The 22767-nt window shown below is 59.9% G+C and overlaps 2 protein-coding genes across 12 annotated transcripts in view; one reads left to right on the top strand and one right to left on the bottom strand.

The window, feature by feature from the left end:
- EPN2 (epsin 2) overlaps nucleotides 1-22767 on the bottom strand; it is a 103655-nt gene that overhangs the window by 16057 nt on the left and 64831 nt on the right. For 5 of the 8 annotated variants that reach the window (XM_060132953.1, XM_060132952.1, XM_060132955.1 and 2 more), the window contains 4 exons: nucleotides 18721-18894; nucleotides 18367-18453; nucleotides 16169-16381; nucleotides 11642-14264 (listed from right to left, as the gene is read on the bottom strand). In XM_060132953.1, coding sequence (XP_059988936.1) covers nucleotides 13966-14264; nucleotides 16169-16381; nucleotides 18367-18453; nucleotides 18721-18894 — 773 coding nt within the window. In that variant the 3' untranslated portion in view covers nucleotides 11642-13965. Of the gene's footprint in view, nucleotides 1-2040; nucleotides 3706-4446; nucleotides 4594-11641; nucleotides 14265-16168; nucleotides 16382-18366; nucleotides 18454-18720; nucleotides 18895-22767 lie in introns of those variants that run through there. The other 3 variants (XR_009537407.1, XR_009537408.1, XM_060132956.1) reach the window with 3 other exon arrangements.
- B9D1 (B9 domain containing 1) lies at nucleotides 556-10624 on the top strand. Of its 4 annotated transcripts, none has more exons than XM_060132962.1 (7): nucleotides 556-704; nucleotides 2175-2243; nucleotides 3620-3731; nucleotides 7480-7576; nucleotides 8357-8419; nucleotides 10110-10177; nucleotides 10389-10624. In XM_060132962.1, exons 1-7 carry the CDS (start codon nucleotides 642-644, stop codon nucleotides 10529-10531), a joined length of 615 nt encoding a protein of 204 aa, XP_059988945.1. In that variant the 5' UTR covers nucleotides 556-641; the 3' UTR covers nucleotides 10532-10624. The 4 variants fall into 4 exon arrangements, with proteins under 4 accessions (XP_059988945.1, XP_059988947.1, XP_059988946.1 ...); XM_060132964.1 differs by having other exon boundaries at nucleotides 572-704; nucleotides 7488-7576; XM_060132961.1 differs by having other exon boundaries at nucleotides 609-776.

Below are 22767 nucleotides of genomic sequence, written 5' to 3'. Positions count from 1 at the left end.
GCAGGCGGACGACCCGCTCCGGCGGCCAGGCAGTGACGTCCTGAGGCCAGTGTCCTGGCGGGGCCGCGCTCAGGCTCGCCCCTCAGCGACTGCGGGTGCTCGGGCGGCCGGGGGCGGCCCCTCCGCAGCCTGTTTCCCGCCCCACGCGGAGGAGCGCCGGCGCGGGTTTAAGGATTCTCCAGGTCCCTCCCAGGTTTGTCTAATAAACTTTTGGGAGGCGAGGGTCTCAGAAGGCCCGAGGGAGCATCCGTTGACCCCACGCAGGCAGCTGCTGGTCCCACGCGGACTCTCGGAACCGGGGCCGGACCCCGACTGTCGGGGGCCTCGCTCTTGAGCCCCACGCGCGGTGGTCGTCGCCTCCGGCTCAAGACCTCCCACGGGCCTGGTGGGGCCGGGTCTGAGTGGACACACACTTCCCGTGGGGTAGCCTGAACCAGGGATGTGCTGGGTCCCGCACCAACAGACACAATATAGCCGCGGAGTTCGCGCCGACGGTCCCCGCGAAGCCCCGCCTCCCGCCGCGCCGCCGCACGCATGCGCTCGCTTTTCCGAAGATCCCGCTTCCCAGAAACTTGTCCCGCGCGCCACGCCGTCCGTCTCCAGGGCAACCCGGCTCCTCCTAGCAACCGCGCAGCCCTGCTATGGCGGCCGCGGGTCCCAGCGTCTTCCTGCTCATGGTCAACGGGCAGGTGGAGAGCGCCCAGGTGAGCGGCCGTGGACCCCGCGGGGCCGCACCCGTCCCCCCAGGGCCGAGCCTCGCCGGAGGGAGCCAGCGTGTGAGAGGCTTGGTGCGAGGTCGCGCGAACCCTCCGCCCCATGTGCGGTGTGGAAACGGGCCTGGGGGGTCGAGCGAGGCCGAGGCCACAGTCGGCCGAGCCCGCGTGGAGTCACGGGCAGGGGCCTCCACCCCACGCAACCCGCGCGGGTCCGTGCGCAGCGAGGCCCCGCGCCCTCGACTCTCAGGCCCTCGGGCGCGGGTTGGAAGGGAGGTGATCTGCTTGATCTGATGCAGCGATGGTGGCGGCTGCCCCGGTCGGGGGCGGGGGGGCGGGGGCGGTGTCTGTTGGGCGGAAGGGGACGCTACCCTCCAGTCCCCAGCACGTCCTACGAACCGTTTGTTATTTCTGTGTATAAGACATAGTATATGCCAGCCTCCATGCCCAGCCCCGCTCAGTCAATCCTCACAACCACCTGTGAAGTAGGTATTACTGGCACCCTCATTTTACAGATGGGAAAACTTGCCCAAAAGCAGTGGCGGAACTGGAATTCGAAACCTGGTCTGATGTCAGAGCTTTGCTGGACTTGCCCTTCCAGGCTGTTTTTAAAATATTATGAGTATATTGTGAGGACTAACTGAGATGGTTTAGGTAAAGCTCTGCTGGGGCCTCTTAGTGGGCATCTCCCGCCTTCCTGTTTCATCAGGGACACTGCCCCAGTCTCCCACTCTGTCCACCTCCCCCTTGACCCAGTGCCCAAGACCCGCTTCCCCTCTTCTGCTCTGTCCCATCAGGGGCCTCAGCTGGGCTGGGTCACATGTGTCTGTGCTCTCAGCAGCCCCCTCATCCCCACTTTTCCTCCCCCTCTGCTCGGGGCCCCTCCTCTAGCAGGCCAAGCATATGTTGCTCTGTGTGTCCTAACAGCACCCTGCCTTCTCAGACCTTTCACTTCAGCACCATTTCCTTAGAGCTGCTCCTGTGCCTGCCCCTGTGCCAGGTGCTGGGGACACAGAAAGCTCGCCCACCTGTCCCTTGTTCACAGTCTAATGGGGTTGAGAGAAATAAACAGTCAGTGCTGTGATGGAGGGAAGCACCAGGGGCTGCGGGAGCTAGGAAGTGGCCCCCCAGGACGGCCCGGAAGTTAGGGCAGGCTCCCTGAAGGATCAGTTTTGAAGGGTGAGCAGGAAAACTCCAGGTGAAGGAATGGGAACGGTATGTCATACAGAAGGCAGAGCCTGAGCAAAGGCCCAGGGGCAGTAGCGGCCCTGGACTCGCCCACATCTTGGGCCCCAGACCCTCCGCTGAACGCCAGGTCCACACCCCCTGCTGTCTCTTGGCCTCCGCCCCCCCTCACCAGGTGCCTCACGTTCGGAGTTACTGGTGGCGCACCTGCCTGGCCAGCAGTCGGTCTCAGCGTGAGTCCCTGTGAGCAGAAGCCGTGTATGCTTATCTCCACAGTTTCCTGAGTATGACGATCTCTACTGCAAGTACTGTTTCGTGTATGGCCAGGACTGGGCCCCCACGGCGGTAAGCTGGGCCCTTTGGCCTCCCAGACTCACGGCCTTCGTGACTGGGGGGGGGGGTCTCTGAAGGCTCCATCACACCCGTTACCCTCCCAGTTCAGAACCAGTTGAGAGGTGGACGCTGAGTTCAGGGGGGACCCGCATGCAAGTCTGCTCCTGGTGAAGCCGGGGCAGAGAACGCAGCGCCGCGGTGCTCCCTGCCCCACCCCCGAGGCCGTGCTCGCTCGCGCGCCCTGTCCTGGGAGCTGGCGCGTGGCAGCAAGTAGGGATGTTTGGGCGGCGCGGGTGGGCAGGTCCTTTCACTGCACTGCCGGTCTCCTCAGCCTGTGGGGAGACTCTGGAACCCTCCTTCCAAGAGTCCCCGAGGAATGGTCTGTCTCCACCAGGAGGGGGACGATGGTGCCTCTTCAGCCCGCACCACGTTACTGCCTGCGCGGCACTGGGGCGACCCTCACAGCCGCTCGGAGCCCGGTCCCTCCCCTGTGCAGCTGAGACCATAGCGCTTGTCCTCCAGGTGCCCGCTAGGCGATAGGTGCCGAGTCTCTTGGTGATGGGGACGCAGTGGTGAACAGAGCCAGGGAAGCCCCGGTCTTGCTGGGTGCACGTCTTGAGGGGGAGACAGACACGGGGCAGTAAACACTCCAGGCTGTTGGCTGGTGACACGCTGGGGGAAAGCAGAGGCAAGAAAGGGAGGGATGAGAGGCCAGAAAGGCCTCATGGAGACGGTAGCCGAGCTCAGAGCTGAAGGAGGCGAGGGGACAAGCCGCGTGGAAGGCTGTGGAAAGAACTAGGCAGGCAGAAGGTGCGGAGTGTGCAAAGGCCCTGAGGCGGGGGGTGTGCCTGGCATGTTTGACCCGGGAGGTGGGGGGCCAGTGAAATGGGGACGGAGAAGGGACCACATCACAGCCAGCCAAGCCACTGGTGACTTGACAGAAACACTTTGGTAGAGTGGGGCCCAGAGGTCAGATTGGGGTGGGTTCAGGGATGCAAAGTGAGAAGGAATTGGAGCTGGTGAGTGTCAACATGTCTTTTAAGAAGCTTGGCTGGGAACAAAGGGGTGGGGGGGCGTAGGGCCAAGGGACGTTGCTTTGTAACCAAGAAAGTGACAGGCACACACGTGCCGATGGTGACGGGAGAGGGCGACACTGTCCCCTCAGTGAGGCTGAGGTGCAGGTGGAGCTCGGGCACCGGGGGAGGGCTGGGGCCTCGAGGTTCCAGGCCCTCATAGATGAAAACCCTCAAAGACCCGGGAGCCCCTCCATTACGTCTCAGGTCCCTTCGTTTGGCAGAAGGTGGTGAAGGAAACAGCTCTCCCAGCTGCTGCCCAGGGAGGGGAGGGGCGTGGAACTGGGACATTGGCCGTCACTGTCGTCCTCGCAGGGGCTGGAGGAGGGCATCTCACAGATCACATCCAAGAGCCAGGATGCGCGGCGCGCGCTGGTGTGGAACTTCCCCATCGACGTCACCTTTAAGAGCACCAACCCCTACGGCTGTGAGTCCACGGGCCTCGTCCTGCCCCCGTGTCCACACATGGACCTTCCCTGCCCATCCCCTGGGCCCTCGACCAGCCTTGTCACGTGCTCTCAGCCACCTGGCAGTTTCCCCCTCCTCCCCGCCCCCTTCCTGCTCATCTGTGTGCACTTGACCTTCCCGAGGTTCTGACAGAGCCGGTGAGGCCCGGCCTGAAGCCTTGGGTGGCGCCTGCCTGCAAAGGGCAGAGCCTGGCTCAGCAGTCTGGCCAGGAGGCCTGCCCTGACAGCTCTCCCCTGTCCGTCACAGCTGTGCTTCTGCAGACCCGAGCGCCCTGCTCCTCCTGCAAGTCCCTGCCCTTCTCTCTGCCCGGGGGCCCTGGCCCTCATCCTACCTCTGACCTTCCCAAAGCCCTCCTCACCTGCAGTGTTTGCAGTGTTTGCTTTCTACCTTACCTGGCAGTTACCAGTCACTCTCCCTTAATAAGCGCCAACTGTGTGCAAAGCCTGGGGTTCGCTCCACAGGGGCCGTGAATACTCTCCCTATGTGGGCTTGGCCAGGCTTTGTAACCCTATCTGGTAGGTAGATTCTTCTCCACGTCTAGGAAACTGAGACTCAAAAAGTGACATCATTTGCCTTCAGCTTTACCTTGAGTAGCTGAGCATGGATTTGATTTCAGGTCCATCTGATTTCACGGTCCAGGCCTTATGCTGCGTGTGGCGGGGGCTCAGGCTTACTGGGCACAGAGGGTCTGGAGCAGAGACTGCCTGGCTGTCCTCCTGGGTGGGCACTGCCATCCTGTTGTCATCATCCATGAGAAACTTCCACAGGCTTCCTGGAACAGGGCACTAGATAAAGGACCAATCTCCTCCTGCTGACGACGGCTAGGAAAGGTGAATAAAATATTAAAAAGCAAAACCAGAAAACAGACTACTTGAAGGCATCAGACAGGTAGCAAAGTCGTGGCGCTTGAGGAGGCCAAGACCCAGGAAAAAAGCAGAGCTCCAGAGACACCCCCAGCCACAGCTCCCCTGGGAGTATTTGCTGATTCCAGCAGAGGTGATCGAGATGCTGACCGAGACTTTTGTCGGCCGCTCTGGGCTGGGGACCCAGGAGCCAGGAAGATCCTGCCACCTCAGAGCTCTGAGAGAACAGCCCGCCCTGGCCTGCAGCCCGGCTGCCCTCATCCCCGCCCTGGACATGGCGCCAAACCTCCACAGACTGCGCCTCACAGGACCCCAGAAGGGTGATCTGTCGTGAGCAAGGAGGGCTTAATCCAGAAATAAGTTCGTGCAACATCTAAAGTCAACCAGTGAGACTCACTACATTAAAAAGAAAGTCGCCATCACCCCCAGCGATGGAGAAGATGTGATAAAATTTAGCACGCATCCATGACAGACCTGTAGCCAGCCAGGAGTAGAGGGAAGCTTCCTTAATCTGATAAAGGCTATCCACAAAACTCAGAGCAGACGTCACTTATCTTAGTGAGATGTTGAAAGATCTCTCTGTCAGATCAGGATGCTTGTCATGACCACCAACGTTGTACAATTCAAAGGTATAAGAATTAGAATCATGTCACCTGTCATTATTCACAGGTGACATGATTATGTAGCATTTCCAAAATAACCTACAGTAAATTATTAATAAGGGGGCATGACTACCAAATATAAGATCAGTATACAAAAATCAGTTGCAGGCTTCCCTGGTGGCGCAGTGGTTAAGAATCCGCCTGCCAACGCGGGGGACACAGGTTCAATCCCCGGTCTGAGAAGATCCCACATGCCGCGAAGCAGCTAAGCCCATGCACCACTACTACTGAGCGTGCGCTCTAGAGCCAGCGAGCCACAACAACTGAGCCCATGTGCTGCAACTACTGAAGCCTGCACGCCTAGAGCCCGTGCTCCGCAACAAGAGAAGCCCGCATGCAACAACGAAGACCCAACGCAGCCAAAAATAAATAAGTAAATAAATTTATTTAAAAAATCAGTTGCTGGGCTTCCCTGGTGGCACAGTGGTTGAGAATCTGCCTGCCAATGCAGGGGACATGGGTTTGAGCCCTGGTCTGGGAAGATCCCACATGCCGCGGAGCAACTGGGCCCGTGAGCCACAATTACTGAGCCTGTGCGTCTGGAGCCTGTGCTCCACAGAGAACAAGAGAGGCAGCGATAGTGAGAGGCCCGCGCATGTGATGAAGAGTGGCCCCCGCTTGCCACAACTAGAGAAAGCCCTCGCACAGAAACGAAGACCCAACACAGCCATAAAAAAAAAAAAAAATCAGTTGCTTTCTGTATTAAAATAGAATGTGTTTTCTATTCTGTATAAAAATTGATATTTTAAAAATAAATTCTTTCCAGTAATATCAAACATAACCTGTTCTACCAGCTATCAAGCTGTGATTCTAAAGCACAATGACGAGAGCAGTTTTGGCACCAGGACAGACAGATCTGTAGGGAGCCCAGGGCAGAACTGAACACGTGCAGCTGATTCATGACAAAGGGGCAGAGCAGGAGGGGAAGGGGGTCTTGAGAAGTGGTCCTGGGGCAGCTGGATACAAGCAGGAAGAAAAGTGCAGCCTGATCCCTGCTTTGTGTCAGGCACACAAAGTCCATCCCAGAGGGATACACGCACGGAAACGTGAAGAGCACGATGATACAGCTTAAGGAGGATTCCACGCAGGCAGGAACCGTGGCACCAGAATGAGGACTCCTCACAGGAGCAGATCTGCGGGTTCCACTGTTAAACTCAGGGCTTCCAGTGACCCAAAGACATCATTACGGGTGAAAAGAGACCATCCAGTTGTAAACTGGGCAAGAGGCTCGAGCAAGGCACCGCCCAAAAGGACGTCCGAGTGACCAAGAAACAGGACGAGGTCTCAACTTCATTTTAGGAAGAACAGTTACAATTAGGAAAATGCAAATTAAAGCCAAAGTGAGCGGCCATGATTCAGGACCAGAACAGCCCAGTTAGGAAGCTTGAGGACGCCAAGCTCTGGTGCGGTGCCCCCAGGGAAGCAGCTCGAGTGAATGAGCGGCCTGGGCAGACACAGGTACGCGTGTGACGAGAGGTCGCGCTGTCCCAAGAAGGAGACACAGCCCGGGCGTCCATGGCCGCCAGACAGGACCGAGTTCTCCTGCCCTGGAGACGTGACTCGGTTTGCATGCGTCTCATAAACACCGAATCCAAGAAGCTGGATGCAGGAATCTACGTACCATACGATTCCACTCATACAAAGTTCACAACCTGGGCAGAACCAAAGGACCACGTGTGGGATGCATTCTTTGGCGGTGAAACCTTACGGAAAAGGAGTGATGACCTTTGAGGCGGTGACGGGGAGGGAACAGACGTCCCCCAGCACCGGAGAGCACTTCCTCTGCATCAGGCCCGAGCCCGGGCGTCTGGAGGACGAGGAAACAGGCTGTCCAGTGGCCACGGGTCCAAGCTGGGCAAGCCGGCCAGCTCTGGGCCTCCCCGCCTCCCGAGGATGTACCCCAATGGAGCTGCCAACAGGGAGCAGTGGGAACTGGCAGTGCTTGAGAGGAAGGGGGTGCGGGGCCTCCCTGAGCCACATGCAGACACCCCCGGGTCCCTGTGCACTCCCTGGGCCTGTCCAGTGGCATGACCGGGGCAGCACGGGGCCCAGCCAGCAGGCTCTGCTCTCCCACCTCCCTGCAGGCCCACACCTGGGGGCTCCCGGGCCCGCCGCCCTGCTCTCCACCCTGCACCTCCCCTGGGCTTGCCCGCAGGCTGACCCCTGCCTTGTCGTTCGCAAGGGCCGCAGATCGTGCTTAGCGTGTATGGGCCGGACATGTTCGGGAACGACGTGGTCCGAGGCTACGGGGCGGTGCACGTGCCCTTCTCACCCGGACGGTAGGTCCTCCTTCCGACCTGGTCCCTCGCCGGGCCACGCGAGGCTCACCCCGGGGCATGCTTCACCTTGAGGCGGGGAGTGCGAGGGTCCCTGGCGTGGGGGCATGGCCCACACCTGGGAGGGGGTGTCCTGGGGCATCGAGAGGGGCGGGCCCAGCCAGAGTTCCAGGGCAGCTGGGGTCGGAGTTCAGACACTCATTCCCTCGCTGCTGGCCTGGGGACACACGTGTCAGACACGTGTGACCACGGACCTGCCCTCGCAGGCCCCCCCGAGTAGTGGGCACAGATGGAGAGACACAGCTCTCTCTTGTCAAGCATGGTGACAGGGTACAGGCACCGTGTTCCAGGCGCGGGGTGGGTGGCCAGGGTCAGCCGACCCTAAGGGGTGAGGACTCCATCAGAGCAGGTGGAGGGAGGAGGCCCAGCAGGCGAACCTGAGGGGTGTTGAGATGGGAAATGCAGGGTGCGAGGGGAAGGGGGACGGGGGATGGGTGACCACAGCCGGGTGCGGCCCAGGGGACTGTCAGGGGCTTCCTGGAGGATGGCAGCGCGCTGGGATATTTGGAGAAGGACAAGGGCCCTGTGAGGGGCACAGTTGAGCCAGGGTTGGTTTGTAGCCCTCAGCATCCTCTCGACCCTTCAAAAGAAACAAGGCTCTCAGAGGACGCAGCCCTGGGGCGGGGCTCCGGCTCCGACTTGGCCACCCCTCGCTGGAGGCTCAGAAGGCTCCGCCACCTTTCCGTGGCTCAGCACAGCTGTCTGTGAAAACGTTTGTTTCAGGCACAAAAAGACCATCCCCATGTTTGTCCCAGAATCTGTGTCTAAACTGCAGAAGTTTACCAGGTGAGTCTCCTGCACACCCATCCCCCCAGCCACTCCTGGCCTCAGCGGTCGGGTGGAGGGCTGTCACATCCCCCGCTGCCATGTCGTGCTGGATGGCTTCACACAAGGGCCCTCTGCCAGGAGGTGACAGCTGAGCAGGGACTAGAGCAGAGGGCGGGGCCGGCGGGGCTCGGGGCGCAGGGAGCAGCTCAGTCTCGAGGAGGCAGTGACCTTGGTGGGGCAGCCAGTGGGGCCTGCACACGGGCCTGCAGGGAGACCAAGCCCGAGGCGTCTGGCCCCTTCCCTCATCCGAGTAGGAGCTGGAGGGCTGGCTGGGCCAGGCTGACCGACTCGGGTTGGGTCAGCTCAGCTCCCCGGTGGTGGGCCAGGCCCAGGGGAACGTGTAGCACCGCCTGGGCCCCCTGGCCGGCACCCTGCTCGGGGGAGGATGCTTCCTGGGCTCTGAGGCGCCTGCTGCCCTTGGGAGCCCTCCAGAAGCCACCGTGATGGGAAGGGCCAGCGTCGGCTGGAGGTGACAGCACCACCCCGGTGTCCACACTGCTCCACGCCCCACAGCTCCGAGGGAGGGCTGCGGGCCCCCGTGTGAGGCCTCCCTGGGGAGGGGGGGGTCCTTGCTGGGAAAGCCCTCACTGCCGGCCAGGCGGCAGCAGGGGGTCGTCTCCCGCCCTTCGGAGGGGCTCTTGCCTGGGCTGGGCCGTGTGTGCTTGGGTTACGGAAATGGGGGAAGGCAGCTGGATGGACAGTCGTCCCAGATGAGGGGTCCGTGTTCCAGCAGCCCCTTCTCTCATCCCCTCTGCTGGGCCTCCGCCTCCGGCGTCCTTCCTCGGCCTGCTGGCTGCCTGCTTCCCTGCGGCCACTTCCTGTAGCCGCCGCAGCCAGTTACCACGGACTTGGTGGCTTAAAACCACAGAAATTAACTTTCTCACAGTGGGACCTAGTCTCTTTGGGGCCATCACGCAGATCCTCCAATCTGCTCTTCACACGGCAGAAAGGGTTCCCTGAGACACCGCTGCACGAGCTACTCAGGCACATCTCCGCCTCAAGGCGCCCGCAGGGCCCCTGCAGCAGCGTCCAGGCTGGCGGGGCCCTTGGGGGCTGCTTCCCCGGGCTGGTCCTCAGCGCAGCCTGGGGGCAGGTGCCGCGTAGCCCTGCTCCTCCGATGGGGAAACCGAGGTGCAGGGAGGGGGCGAGGCTCCCCTCCATGACCCCCTGTGCCCCCCCTGCCCCCTCCCTGCTCCCCTCCCGCCCCCTGCCCTCCCCACCCCCCTGTGCCCCCTCCCTGCCCCCCCCCCGCCCCGAGCCCCTCACTGGCTCACTGCGTGTCCGCGGCCTGCTCTGAGGTGCGGAGAACCTTCTGCCTGGGTGGGAGGCTCAGATGTCAAGAGATTAATGCTTTACGGCTGGAGCCCCATGGGGTAGGGGACCATTATCACGTCCCCATTAAGGTGAGAACACCGGTGCTCAGAAATGGAAGTGACATCCTGGGTCCTGCTCTGTTCAGAGGACAGTGGAGAGCCCAGATCTGGCTCCTCTGCCCACCCCAGGGCTGGATGTTGGGCTCTGGGTTGGGGCCCTCCTTCCCCAGGAGGATGGGGAATCACACTGTCCCAGGGCCCCGCCTTCCCCACCTCGGCTGCTGTCACCTTTCTGGGATTTCTGTCTGGGTTCAGGCTGTCTCCTATCTTCCCAGCTGGTTCATGGGACGGCGGCCCGAGTACACAGACCCCAAGGTGGTGGCTCAAGGGGAAGGCCGGGAAGGTAAAACTTGACCCCCCATCCCCCGGGCAGGTGGGACCAGGTGGGCCCCCCGCAGTCAGATGGCTGGATGCCAGGGACCCGCCAGCACACAGATGCGGGGGCAGAGCCCAGCCCGGAGGGGTTGCCACGTCCGCCCGTCCCCCGTCCCCACCGCAGCCCCTTCTCCCGGTGAGGGGCGTGGGCCCAGCTAACGCTGCCCTTCTGTCCTCAGTGACCCGCGTCCGCTCCCAGGGCTTCGTCACTCTCCTCTTCAACGTGGTGACCAAGGACATGAGGAAGCTGGGCTATGACACCGGGCCTCCGGACACACAGGGGGTCTCAGGGCCCAGCACACCCCAGGGCCTCTCCCGGTGAAGGCATCGGCCCCCTGGGACGGCCCAGCGACCCACCTGCCTGACGTGCGTCGGGGGTGGCCGGTGTTTGTGTAATAAAGTGTTACCTTTTCACGAGGCCCAGGCTGGGGCAGCTCCTCTCCCCGCAGCAACTGCCCTGGGAGCAGGGCCCCGGGGCTGGCGCAGGCCTTGGGGGGCACAGCCCGCGGTGGGAGCTGTGCCAGGACAGAAGCCAGCAGCCGAGCCTGGGCTCAGCCTGATCCCGGGCCCACGGCTGGGCGGCCCTCACACTTCGACACGCTCGTCCCTAAAACCAGCGTGTTGTCCACCAGACAGGTGAGCCGGGCAGAACCTCCCTTGGATGGAGAGGCCCGTGGCAGCCCAGAGGACGGGCTGCAAGCTTCCCCAAGGTGGGCAGCGCCACGGCGGGGGAGCCCCGCCTGCCCTCGGCCCCCCCGGGCCACCTGACCCCCCACGGGCCGCTTCCGGGGAGCCCTCTGGCCAGAACACCGGGCTTGCTCAGGGTTCTCCCCTCAGCAGGATTTGAGGGGAGCCCCGCAGCCTGAAGAGCCCACCTTAGCCACCACCCACTGCCCGGCTGTCACGGGGACCTGCCTTTGTCCCAGTTCCCCCATAAACTCAGGGCCCCCAGCTCACTGCGCGCTGTGGAACCGTCCGCCAGTCCCCAGCATCCTGACCCTCTTTACGTGGAACCTTCCCTCCCCGCTCTGGCCCCGCTGCCCCGCAGAAGCATCTCCTGCGTCCCCGTCCCAGCTCCCTCGACGCCCCAGCCGTCAGACCACACCACGTCCACCACAGACTCCACCACCTGTCTGCTCGTCCAGTGGCCCCGGCACGTCACCAACCACACGGACAGCCCTTCCCGAGACGTGGCCTCTTCCTCAGCCCCCTCCCTCTCCCTTGTAATGATCTTGGCCTGTGCCCCCGGCAGCCCCCAGCCCCCTCCTTCCCCTACGCTCAGGCTCACACAGGCACCGAGACCGGGTCGGTGGCCTTGTGAACCGCAGGCCAAGCTGGACTCCAGGCAGGAACCAGCTCCCAAGCGCGCCTCTCCCGATGCCCCCAGATTGATAAGGGTGGGGGCGGGGGAAGGACACAGCCAGAAACCGCGTCGTGATACAAATGATAAATTATATTTATACAGTAAATAAGTATCAACAGTCAACACAAGTTCCAAACCGGCCACCCGCCCCTGGGACTGAGAAAACGGCTGGGCAACACCCCTACCACGGTGCCCGGCAGGAGGGAGCTTGATGGCATGTGTCCCACACGCGTGGCAGCACCAGTGGCTTCATGATCAGTGCAACGGGCAACACGGACGAGGCGCCTGGGGGTGGGCCTGAGCCGGGAGCTGGGCGGGAGTCTGCCTGGGCCTGGGTGGGCCACTGGCTGTGACATCGGGGCCTTAAAGTCCCATCGGGAAGGGCCCCTCACTCTCACGAGGAATCATGACCCCAGTAGCGTGGTCCTGTGCCCCGTGAGGGGGTCGGCCCCTACCTCCCGGGGGAGCACCTTGCCCCGAGCCCCGCCCTGCCCCACCCTCCCCCAGGCTGCTGGGAGAGGCCGGAAGGGCCTTCGTGGATGACTCTGGAGCCCATGGTCCAGCCCCAGGTCTCGGGCTGGGCAGGAGCTCTGGGCCGGGGGTAGCCCCAGGGAGGAGCACAGGTGAGCTCTTCTACATGGCAACAGGAGTGGCCTGAGCAGGCAGTTCTGAGTCAGCCTCCCGTGCCCAGCGCCAAGGGTCAGAGCTCCTGGAACCAGAGAGGGGGGAGGGGCCCCATCCCCCCAGGAGAGAGACCCTCAGCTGTCAGCTGCCCTTGGTGCTAGAGGTGAGACGTCCGCCACGTAGAGTGAGACTGAGGTGCCCGCCAGGCCGGCTGACCAAACAGACAGGACTCGGGGGGAAATGGCCCTGCTCTGGGGAGAAGCAAGTCTCTTCTGGTCTTTCATTTGTGACTTACCTAATACTTTTTTATAGTGGTGGGCGGGGTGAGGAAAGCAGGGGAGAGGGAGGTAAGATTAGTGCACGTTCGCTAAAAATCTCTTCTGGGTGAGAATGATTTTTTTTCCTCTGCCAAGTAAGAGATGATTACTTCTACGTTGCAACGGGTGTCTGGAGGGCGGGTGCGTAGGTCGGGGCCAGCCCTGGGCCCTCCCCCTGTCAGCCTGGGCTGCCCCCGACATGCCGCCCCCCCGCTGTCCCCACCTCTACCCTGAGTGTGGAGTAAGACAGAGGGGGTCACAGACACAGCGTTCCAGAAGCCTCTCCTTCCCACGTTCCCACTGTAAACGAAGTCTTGTTAACTGCATGCCTTCAGTCACAGAAAGGAGTTAGCTGATAAAACCTGGTGAGTCACATTCATATGTTAGATTTTTTTTGTCTTTAACTTTCTTCACGTTGCTTCATCAGTAAGAAAAATAGCCTCTCTCTTGGGATCTAGCCAAAAAGGCTGAAAGTCAACGGTTTGGTAATCCACCAGGAAAAGGAGTTAAAGGGAAAGGCAACTGGAGGCTACGATTTTGTTACTGTTGTAGTTTTCTTTTCCTTTTAAATAAACATCTTTTATGCATAATCAAATTCCCATATGTTTTCCTATAAAGAATTTGCTTTAGTTTTTCCATAAGGCATTTTTTGTCTCTTCCTATTTAAACTTTCTTACAGAGTTAAAACCATAAATAAGAGGAGTTACACCACTAACGTGACGCGGCCAACATCTTAACCCAGCCAGACCTGGCAAATTCTATCAAAACTAGACAGTTAAATAAGAACGACGTTATAAAAATATTAGCCAAAAAAGACTATTCGATAATTCTGCAAACAAATATGAAACTGTACTAAACAAAATCTGTGCAAACGTGTACAAGCATGGAGCACGTGGCAGGGTTACGCTCAGGTTAGTTTAAAGCTTGCTCTAGTGGGTTTAAGTCAAGAGTTGTTCCACGGTGGCGCCATTTACTTTGAACTCACACACGAGTCAAAGAAAAGTAAAATACGCACAACCGCGTCCCCCAAAGGTCAGTGTCTGAGGGAGCCCGCACTCCACCCCGTCCACGCCGGGGGGGCGCCAGGGCTGAGGGTGGGGGCCGGGTCCTGGGCAGGGGGGCTCCCAGAAGCCCGGGGCTGAGGCTGGGCCAGCACCGAGCACTGCCGCCTCCTCACCCAAGGCCCCCGAGGGCTGGCGGATCTCCACGGGGGCCGGGCCTGCGGCCAGGCTGGGTCAGGGGTCCTCCCGCCCGACACAGGCTCGGGGACCCACGTGCCGCGTGATGACGCCTCAATAAGCCCGCCACCTCTCGACCCTCAGGCTGAGGGCCAGGGCCGCAAAGACACCCTCTGCACACCCACCCCACTCTCAGACCCCATTCCACAGGCGAGAGCCCCTGCCTGGCGTCCTCGGCACGGATGCTCTGCGGCGGGTCCCGGGGGGGGGGACACTAGAGGAGGAACGGGTTGGTTGTGCCGGTGGCCTGAGCTGCTGACGGGGGGACGCCCAGGCTGCCCACCATGTTCACCGCAGCGGGGCCCAGCGGTGGCAGGGAGGAGCCGCCAGCCCCCAGGGCTGGGTGGGAGGCTGCGGACGTCACGGAGGCCACAGCCACGGGCTCCACAGCCGGGCCGGGCCCGAAGGACGTGCTGCTCCCCAGCACCGGGCTCCCCCGCAGCTGGTTCAGCGTCAGCGGCTGTGGCTGGTTCACCTGGAAGGGGTTGACCGGGGCTGAGGCCGCGGCGGCACCTGGAGAGAGAGCGGGCAGGGCGGCCACGGTCAGAGCTGCAGCGTGCCCGGGCCTGGACGACCCCGGCACAGCGGCCACCGGAGCAGCCCGCCCGCCCGCCCCTCTGGGCCTGGTGTTGGGACTGGGAGACTCAGGCCGTGAGGAGCCCAGCGAGGGGTCAGGCTCGCGGGGCCCAGCTCCTCCTCCGGGCTGGCACCCCGGGCGCCCTCCCTCGTTCTCTCAGCCAGCCAGCCAGCCAGCCTAGCTCTGCGACCAGAGGGAGAGGGGAGAGGAGAGAGGTGCGGGGAGAGAGGGGAGCCACGGGGGAGGCGGGAAGCGCAGGGCGGCCTGCACCTGGGGACCCTGGCATAATAAAGGCTCTGAGAAGTCCTGCAGTCTGGAAGCAGGTGCAGCTCCGTCCTGCCCAGTGTTTCCCGAATTCCTCTCATACCAGAAACCCTTCCCCGCATTCAGCAGAAACATCGCTGATACCCTGGCCAAAACCACGGGCGCTGCTGGCACTGAGTCTCCAACTCGGCCCAGCCCCTGCTCACAAAGGCTGCCAGGAAGGCAACCCCGGGTCACCAGAGGAGATGCCGCCTGCGCTTCACGAGGGCACCCCAACGCTCTTGCATCAGTCGCTCCTCGGAGCCCTGGGAAGAGGGCTGTGCAGATCAGATCACCCGGGCTAGAGATGAGCAGACTAGACTACAGAGTAGGACCAGAAAGGGGCAGAGCCAGGAGGATGGCCCTGGAGGGCCAGGGGGCTGCCAGAGCCTCCTGCATCTTGGCTGTAGCTCCAGGCCGTGACCGGCCCCCCACAGCCTGGCAGTGGAGCTCCTGCAGGGGCCCTCGGGGCGACCCCTGGCTGTCGGCCAGCTCTGCCCTGGAGCCACCCCCGCTGGTGGCACCACGTTCCCTACCCACCTCAGGAGCGCACGGCCGGGCAGGACCCAGGCATCACACACACACCGCTTCTGCCAGAGGGTCCCCGACCTCAGCCTGCCAAGTCCTCAGGTCTGAGGACAAACACCTTGAAGGTGACCTGTTCCTGCCCTTGGGGAGCCCAAGGCCTTTCTGGGAAAACTCTGGGGAAGGGCGGGAGCTCCCTCAAGGAAGAGGGTTGTGCGGACTGAGAAGCGAAGGGGGGATCCGAATCCCCAGCCCCGGAGAAGAGGAGGGAGATGTCCCGGCAGAGGGAACAGGACGTGTAGCAGGGGGCAGAGAGCAGCCCACGCAGCTGAGGGGCTGAGCGCACAGGGGGCTGGCGTGGGCGGGAGGCAGAGAGCGGCCCACGCAGCTGAGGGGCTGAGCAGACAGGGGCCTGGCGTGGGCGGGGGCACGGGACACGGAGGCCCTGGCCACTCACTCGAGGGCTGGGGCTTGTCCTGCAGCCCACGTGGAGCTCCTGAGGGTGGAGAGCCCACCGGCAGGGAGGACGGGCTTGGGGGCAAGGGTGAGTTCCAGCCCCAGATAAGGCAGAATCCAGCAGCAGGGGCGAAGTGAGGGCTCTTGGGGTCCCTGGAGCATGGCCCAGCAGAGAGCCCAATTACCCTCAACCCGAAAACGGGGCTGCTGGGCAGCAAACCCAGGCTCCTCCCCTCAGCCCCAGCACTATGCGCCCCCAGCTGACCTAAAACTGGCGCTCGCTAAAGGGTCTCCCTGGCTGGGGCACCAAGTCAGGGGCAGCTTCTGCTCAGCCGTCTCAACTGAGGACAGAGAGGCGCGAGGGCTGGTCCAGGACGCCCGGCGCTACGCTACTGCTCAGCCGGGGCCAGCACGCCCCTGAGCCTGGTCCCCGCCTGTGGTCCCCGAGGGAAGAGTCCCCCGCAGAGGTGGAGGGGAGGTCAGCGCCCACAGGCCTGCCCCAGAGCCGCTCCCAGGAAGGGCAGACGGCCAGAGGAAGGCCGGGAAGCAAGCATACCTGGGGCCAGGAAGGGGTTGAGGGACTGCGCCGGCGGGGCTGGCCTGGCCACCAGCGAGTCCAGGTTCACCAAGGCTGCGTTGGGGCCCAGGAAGGACTCGGGGGTTTTCCGGGTGCCACTGGGCTTGCTTGAGGCCACGGTCGCGGGCTGGGACTCAAAGGGGTCGGGGCTGGTAGTTCCACTGTTCTGGGCCGGCGGAGACGCCGCCTTGGCTGCAAGACAAGGACACACACGGGCTGGTGAGCCTGGAGGGCTCATCCAACCCCGAAGCGTCCACAGCAAACCCCGATGTCCCCGGACGCCGACTCGCTGGGGATGCGTGCGGCTGCCTAAGGAATGGGGCGTTCGCTGCAGGGCTATTTCCAACAGCCCCAACCTGGAGCCACGGTCAGCCACAGGGCAGGGCAAGTACAACCAGACCTGAGCCCAGGGACGGAAGGCACGATGAGGAAGGAGCAGGGACAGAACAGTGCAGCACAATCTCCACAAATATTAAGATGGCATTTTGGGTTGGTGGCCACACATGAGTAGTTCACATTTTTTTAAATGTTTTCATTTTCTAAATTTTCTACAGTGAACATGAATTGCTTGACAGTAAGAAGAAAGCAAATGACTTTTAAAAATTCAGCCAACAGAGGGTGTGCTGAGGCAGGCCGGCAGGAACGTGGCTGCTCTGCTAGGCTGCTCTGCTCTGTGAGATGGTGATGGGGACACGGGTCCCGAAGAACCATCGATTCTGCACTCAGCAGCCCCACGTCCAGGAACCCAGACTCAGGAGATAATGCAAAGTGTGAGCAGGAGGTTAAGCACAGAGATGTTCGCTACAGCATTATTTACTTTAGCACAACTTGAAATCAACTTAAAATGCCCTCCCCAAAATTAACGATTAAATATTGGGTTGGCCAAAAAGTTCGGGTTTTTCCGTAGTATCTTATGGAACCCAGTAACTTGTCGCTGAGCCCTACGAAGAGATACTACAAAGCTCTTTCTAGAGAATTCGTAATGTTGAAAGAAAACGTTCTCAATCCGCTTTTCCATAAAAGTGGTGGGGAAAAAAAAAAAGTGGTGGGGGCAGGATTCGACTCCCTCCATCCGTAAGAGCTCAGAAAAAGTGCTGGGAGGGAGCACAGTGGCCACGTGTAGATGGAAGAATTACACATGATTTTCATTGTCTTCCATAAACTTTCCCACACTTTCTACAATGGGAACACCTCCAGAATTGGGGTAAATACTTCACAGGCCCAGGGAAGGGTGCTTAGGCTTCTCCCTGAGGGGTGGGGAGCGAGCAAGGACAGTTAGGTTGTACTTTGGCCTGTGGAAGAGACACACGGAATCTTGTTGCTTTTTTAACGCGGCAAAAGAAACCCGGGGAAGCAGCAGCTCTAAGTTGCTTCTGGGCCCCTGGAGCTGAGAGGGCCCGGGGGCGGGGGGGGGGGGGACGGTGCGGTGAGGGGTGCCAGGCTGCTCCTACCTTAGGCCAGCCCAGCCCTGCCTGCTGGGGGAGGCAGGGGAGGGGCAGTGGGAAACGGGAAGCGGGGAAGCCAGGAGAGGAGAGAGAAAGGAGAAAAGTTGCTCGGTGCAGCTGGGAGGGGTGGCCCTGAGGAAGGCAGGCGCCACCTGGCTCTGTCCCCAGCCCTACAGGGCTGTGTGAAGAGGGCATCCAGCCCCCTCCCTCTGCCCCTCGGGGCCCAGTCTCTCTCCCCGCTCCGACCCTGACCCCTCCCAGCCCAGGGGCGCTCGGGGAGGAGCAGGGTCTTCTGCAGAGCGCGCATGTGCATGCATGCGTGCGTGCACGTGTGTGCGTCACAGATGCCTGCCCACACAGAGAGCCGGGTGGTCTGGAAAAGGGGGCGCCTTTGGGGAGCTGGGAAGAGGAAGGCTGGTGGAGACGGCAGGGCTGCGCTGGGCCAGCCGGGGAGCCAGGGCAGTGGGCTTCCGCCAGCGGCCACAGGGCCCAGGGCGCGAGGCCGAGGAACAGAGGTGGCTGGAGGAGAGGAGAGGGTAACAGAAAGCTCAAGGGCATTCCTGCCGCCGCTGCCCGGTGAATGTGAATCCCTGAGTCAGACCCCCGGCTCCCAGGTCAGACACGTGCACACGCGTGGAGTCGCCAGGTTCCTGACTGTGATGCCTGCAGCAACGGGGCTGGTCAGGGGCACAGGACGGCACAGAAACCACCACCACCACCGCCGTTACGTACCTGCTTTTTTTGAAGTTCGGAGGTTGTCAAATTCAGAAAAGTCATCTTTAATTGTACCATTCAAATTACTGAAGAGATCAAAAGCCCCTGGGGAGAGAGCGGCAGTGGCTGTGCGGTGTCTCCACTTCTCTGCCATGTGCTTCCCCATCGTGGGGGACCAGAGGTAGGCCGGCGTCTGTAGCCCTCACGGGGGAGAACCCGGAGAGTCGGGGGGCAGCGGGGGTGTGGGGTCCCTGGGTGGGCAAGGTGGGCACCGGGAGGGGCCTCCCCACGCAGAGCAGGGCTCTTGGCTGCCCCCGCCCCACCTCCCCCTCCCCAAACTGAAGCCGAGGGGCCAGGGGGTGGGGGGCTCACCAGAGGGGGACGCGGGCTTGGCGGCTGACGCTGCAGCCCAGGGGTCAGCGGCTTTCCCGGCACTGGGGGCTGGCTGCTGCGGGGCGGCCCAGGGGTCGGAGCCCTTGGGGACGGAGCGTGCGCCGGCTCCGGTGGGCACCCCCCATGGGTCGACGGAGGTGGCTGGCTTGGCACCTGTGGGAAGGCGGGGTTGGTTCAGAGATGCTCCCAGAAAGGGCTGGGCAGCCGGGGTGAGAGGGAGAGGACCTGGGGCCACAGGAGCACCCTGGGGGGAGAGCCCGGGGAAGGGAGCACGGAGCCCCCGCGGCCTCCGCCACAGCAGAGCTTGCCCGGCAGCGTCCTCCCTGCCTGCACGCAGCAGACACACGGTGCGGCACGGAGAGGCATCAAACAAACAGCTGTGCGCTAACACATCCACTCCCTGAAGGATGGGACAGACTCCAACGCCCGGGCCTATGCAGGGTGGGGAGTGGGTCGTGCATGCACGCGTGCATCCGTCCACCTGCACAGAGCACCCACGCACCTGCTCTCCCCGCGGAGCATCTCAGACGACCACTGCGTGGCCCCCGCGCCCCGCCCCAGTCGTCCACACCTCCCTCCACGAGCTCCGGTTTCGCCACGGAGGGGACCGAGGGGGCGAGCGGTGCCAGGCCCCTGAGTCGTGTGCTACCAGACACACCGTCGGGGTGCTCTCGGGGGCGGCTGTGTTCACGCAGAGGTTTATCCGGGAGACTGAGCTGCGTTGGTGTGCAGCTGAGACGTGTTGTTTACTGCTGTCTAATACTTCATCCTGTGACAGAAGGCATGGCTGGTGTAGCTGTCGCTGTGCTGCACACGCGGCCCTTCACCACAGACACGGGCATCAGCTCGCTCCTTCCCAGGCCCCTCACGCCTCCTCTCCCACCAGGGGCCTGGTCCCGTCTCTACCCGCCTCCCTTGGGTTTTTTGTTTTCATTGATTTGACGGGTTCCTTCCACGTCTGGGTGCTGATTCTCTTCCTTGAGTTCCAAACACCTTCTCCTAACTTGTGGCCTTTCCCTTCACTCTCCTCATGGAATCTTTTGATGAACAGAGAAGTTCTCACTTGGATGGAGTAGAACGCAGCAGGATTTTCCTCTAATTTGTGCTTTTCGGGACACGCAGGAACTCCACCTCCACACGCCCTCGCACATGGACTGGATCATACTTTTTACTTTATCCTTTATTTCCATGAGGGATTTATACAACTTTAGAGACTGGCATATTTTTAAAACTTCATTTTCTAGTTACTTATTACTATGCAGAGAAACAATTTAATTCGTATACTAATTTTTGTATTCAGCAATCTTGCTAAACTCTTAATTCTAATCGTTGAAATACATCCTATTCTTTTTTTCTTCTTTAAATCTTTATTGGATGTTAAAGCAGCAATGCATAATTGCTTTACGTTGTTGTGTTAGTTGCATTCTATTTATTCTTTCAGTAATTCTAATAACTCTTAATTCCAATCACCTCGTTTGCAGAAACTCTTTGGGAGTCTATGTACACGGTCACATCCCTTGAAAGCGATGATAGCTTAGTTCTTCCAAGTCCCTCATTTTCCCGTCTCGCTTTGTTGGCCAGGACCACCCGCCCCAACGCAGAGCAGGGGAACGGACTGTGTCCACGTTTTGCTCTTAAACGTATACCGTTAAACGGCACCATTCACCATAATAGGCGTTTTTCCTTTCAGAAGCTCTTTATCAGGTTACGGAAGTTCCCCCTTATTCCAAGTTTGCTAAGACTTCTGCGATAAAGAGCTGGTGAATTTTGTTAGCCTGTTTCTGCCTCTAATAGGATGATCACGTGATTTTTCTCTTTGGGCCTGTTCATATGGTACATTAATACATTTCCTAGTGATTTGCTCCTTGCAAACAATGTTCTTCACGATGTACTGTATCATTTTTATATTTTTCTCGTTCCGGTTTTACAGTTGCTTCTTTGCTTAGGGTTTTTGCACCTGTATTCCTAAGTGGGCCTGGCCTGACCTGTTTGCTCTCACACTGTGCATCTTCTGTCTGGTTTTGGTGTTAAGGTTATGCTAGCCCATAAAATGAGTAGGAATACTCGCTTTTCCCAGCCCCTGAAGGAGTTGGTATCAAGTGGAGTTGTTTCTTTCTTGTTTTTAATATTTATTTATTTATTTTGGCTGCGCCGGGTCTTAGTTACGGCACGTGGGATCTTCGTTGCGGCACGCCGGATCTTTTAGTTGCGGCACGAGGGATCTAGTTCCCTGACCAGGGATCAAAGCCGGGCCCCCTGCATTGGGAGTGTGGAGTCTTAACCGCTTGGACCACCTGGGAAGTCCCTGGAGTTGTTTCTTGAATGGCTTGAGAACTTCCAGCAAAGCCCTCTGGGTGATTTAGGGAACGAGAGGGAGGTGAGTGACCTACTCGGTTCCTTTAATGATTACAGGACCTTCCCTATTTACAGGTGTCCTACTGTTCTTCCGCCAGCTTTGCCGAGTCTTCTTTTTTTAATTTACCCATTTTATCTAAGTCCTCAGGTCTGTCAGCACAGAGTTGATCAAACACCTCTTACTCTGTGTGGAATTTCGGCAGGACCTGCACCTACACTGTTTGGCCTTTCCTCTTTACTTTTCAGAACTACTCTTGCCAGAGATTTCTCTATTTTATTACTCTTTCCAATGACCAACTTCTGGGTTTCTGGATATTATTCTGTCTGTGTTCTAACTTGTTAGCTTCTGTTCTCCTCACTGTTTCGTTCCTTCCACTTGACTTGGGCGTGACACCATCCAAGCCTCAACACCTCATCAATCTTGTGCCTTTCTTCTGGACTAATGCAAACACTAAAAGCTCTAAATTTCCCTCTTACTATCACTTCCATTGTCCTATGTATTCTGATATGAAAATATTTACGTTATTATTTGGTTCTAAATATTTCTGTCACTATAATTTCTCATGTGACTCAAGAATGTAGAAGTGCTTTTAAAATGTCAGGCGTATGGAGTCTTGTCTTTTTGCTACCGACTTTACACTTGAGTGCGCTGCGGTCAGAAGGTGCGTTCTATGTGATCCACTTTTTGCTACCGACTTTACGCTTGAGTGCGCTGTGGTCAGCAGGTGCGTTCTATGTGATCCAGTTTTCCGACTTGGCAGAGGCTTTTTGCCTAGCACGCAATTGATGCTTTGCATCTCGCGTGTGACTGGAAAGAACGCGTGCTCTCCAGTTCTGAGACGACACCTTCACAGCCTTATGAATCACGCTGCTCCGACTTCCTCATATTCTTATTTAAACATCTTCTCCTGCCCAGTTCTGTATTCCTGATATTCTCCATTCCTTCCCGAGATCTGAGTTTCCGTCTGGTTGTCTTCCATGTCAGCTGGAAGAACTTCCCGTGGCAGTTTTTGTGGGGCTGGAAATGGTACCCTTTCACCCTCATTCCTGAAGGATACCTTTACTGGACGCAGGATTCTGGTGGGTGAGGTTTTCGGTGGTTTCTCTGTCTCACCGTTGCTCTCAGGAGAAGGATGTTCTCCCGGTGGGCCCTGAGGACGTTCTCGTCACTGCTGGGACTCGGCCGCCGGCCTGACTGCCGTTCTTCTCTGCTCCCAGGGGGTCATCTCTGATGTCCTCTCCCTTTGCTGTCCTCCAGTCTCCTGACTGCACGTCTGGGTGTGGGTTTCTCTGATTACCCTGTGTAGGGCTCACTAGGCTCCCCAGCTCTGAGAGGAAGCCCCTCGCCACAATTCTTGAAAGCCCTCCGTCGCTATCTTTTCAAACATTACTTTCCTGGAACTCCAAAAAGCCACGTCCCCATTCTGCCTGCACGCGCCCCCAACTCCTCCAGAGCACTCTCCAGAAAGCTCCGTGGCTACTCGCTTACCAGGAGTCTCCCTGGACAGCAAGCTCCTGGGGGCACCAGGCGGGGTGAAAAGACCGGGCACTGCTCCCTGACGCCCGTGGACTCAGCGCCCGGGGCCTGTCCCCAGGCAGGGCATTGCACGGGGCCCGGCCGTGAAAGGGGCTCCTTGGCTTTGAAGAAGATGCACCGCCGCCGGCCGGCCT

This window comes from Lagenorhynchus albirostris, chromosome 20, assembly GCF_949774975.1.
Source record: "Lagenorhynchus albirostris chromosome 20, mLagAlb1.1, whole genome shotgun sequence".
Classification (NCBI taxonomy): domain Eukaryota; kingdom Metazoa; phylum Chordata; class Mammalia; order Artiodactyla; family Delphinidae; genus Lagenorhynchus; species Lagenorhynchus albirostris.
The sequence above is the reverse complement of the archived record's forward strand: the minus strand, read 5'-3'. Positions and strand labels throughout refer to the sequence as shown.

What these genes read in the sequence shown, in the direction of transcription:
- B9D1 (XM_060132961.1), top strand. Translation starts at nt 642, where the DNA reads ATGGCGGCCGCGGGTCCCAGCGTCTTCCTGCTCATGGTCAACGGGCAG. An exon ending in GAGCACCAACCCCTACGGCT is followed by an intron (nt 3,732 to 7,479) that starts GTGAGTCCACGG and finishes GTCGTTCGCAAG; the next exon opens with GGCCGCAGATCGTGCTTAGC. An exon ending in GTGCCCTTCTCACCCGGACG is followed by an intron (nt 7,577 to 8,356) that starts GTAGGTCCTCCT and finishes CGTTTGTTTCAG; the next exon opens with GCACAAAAAGACCATCCCCA.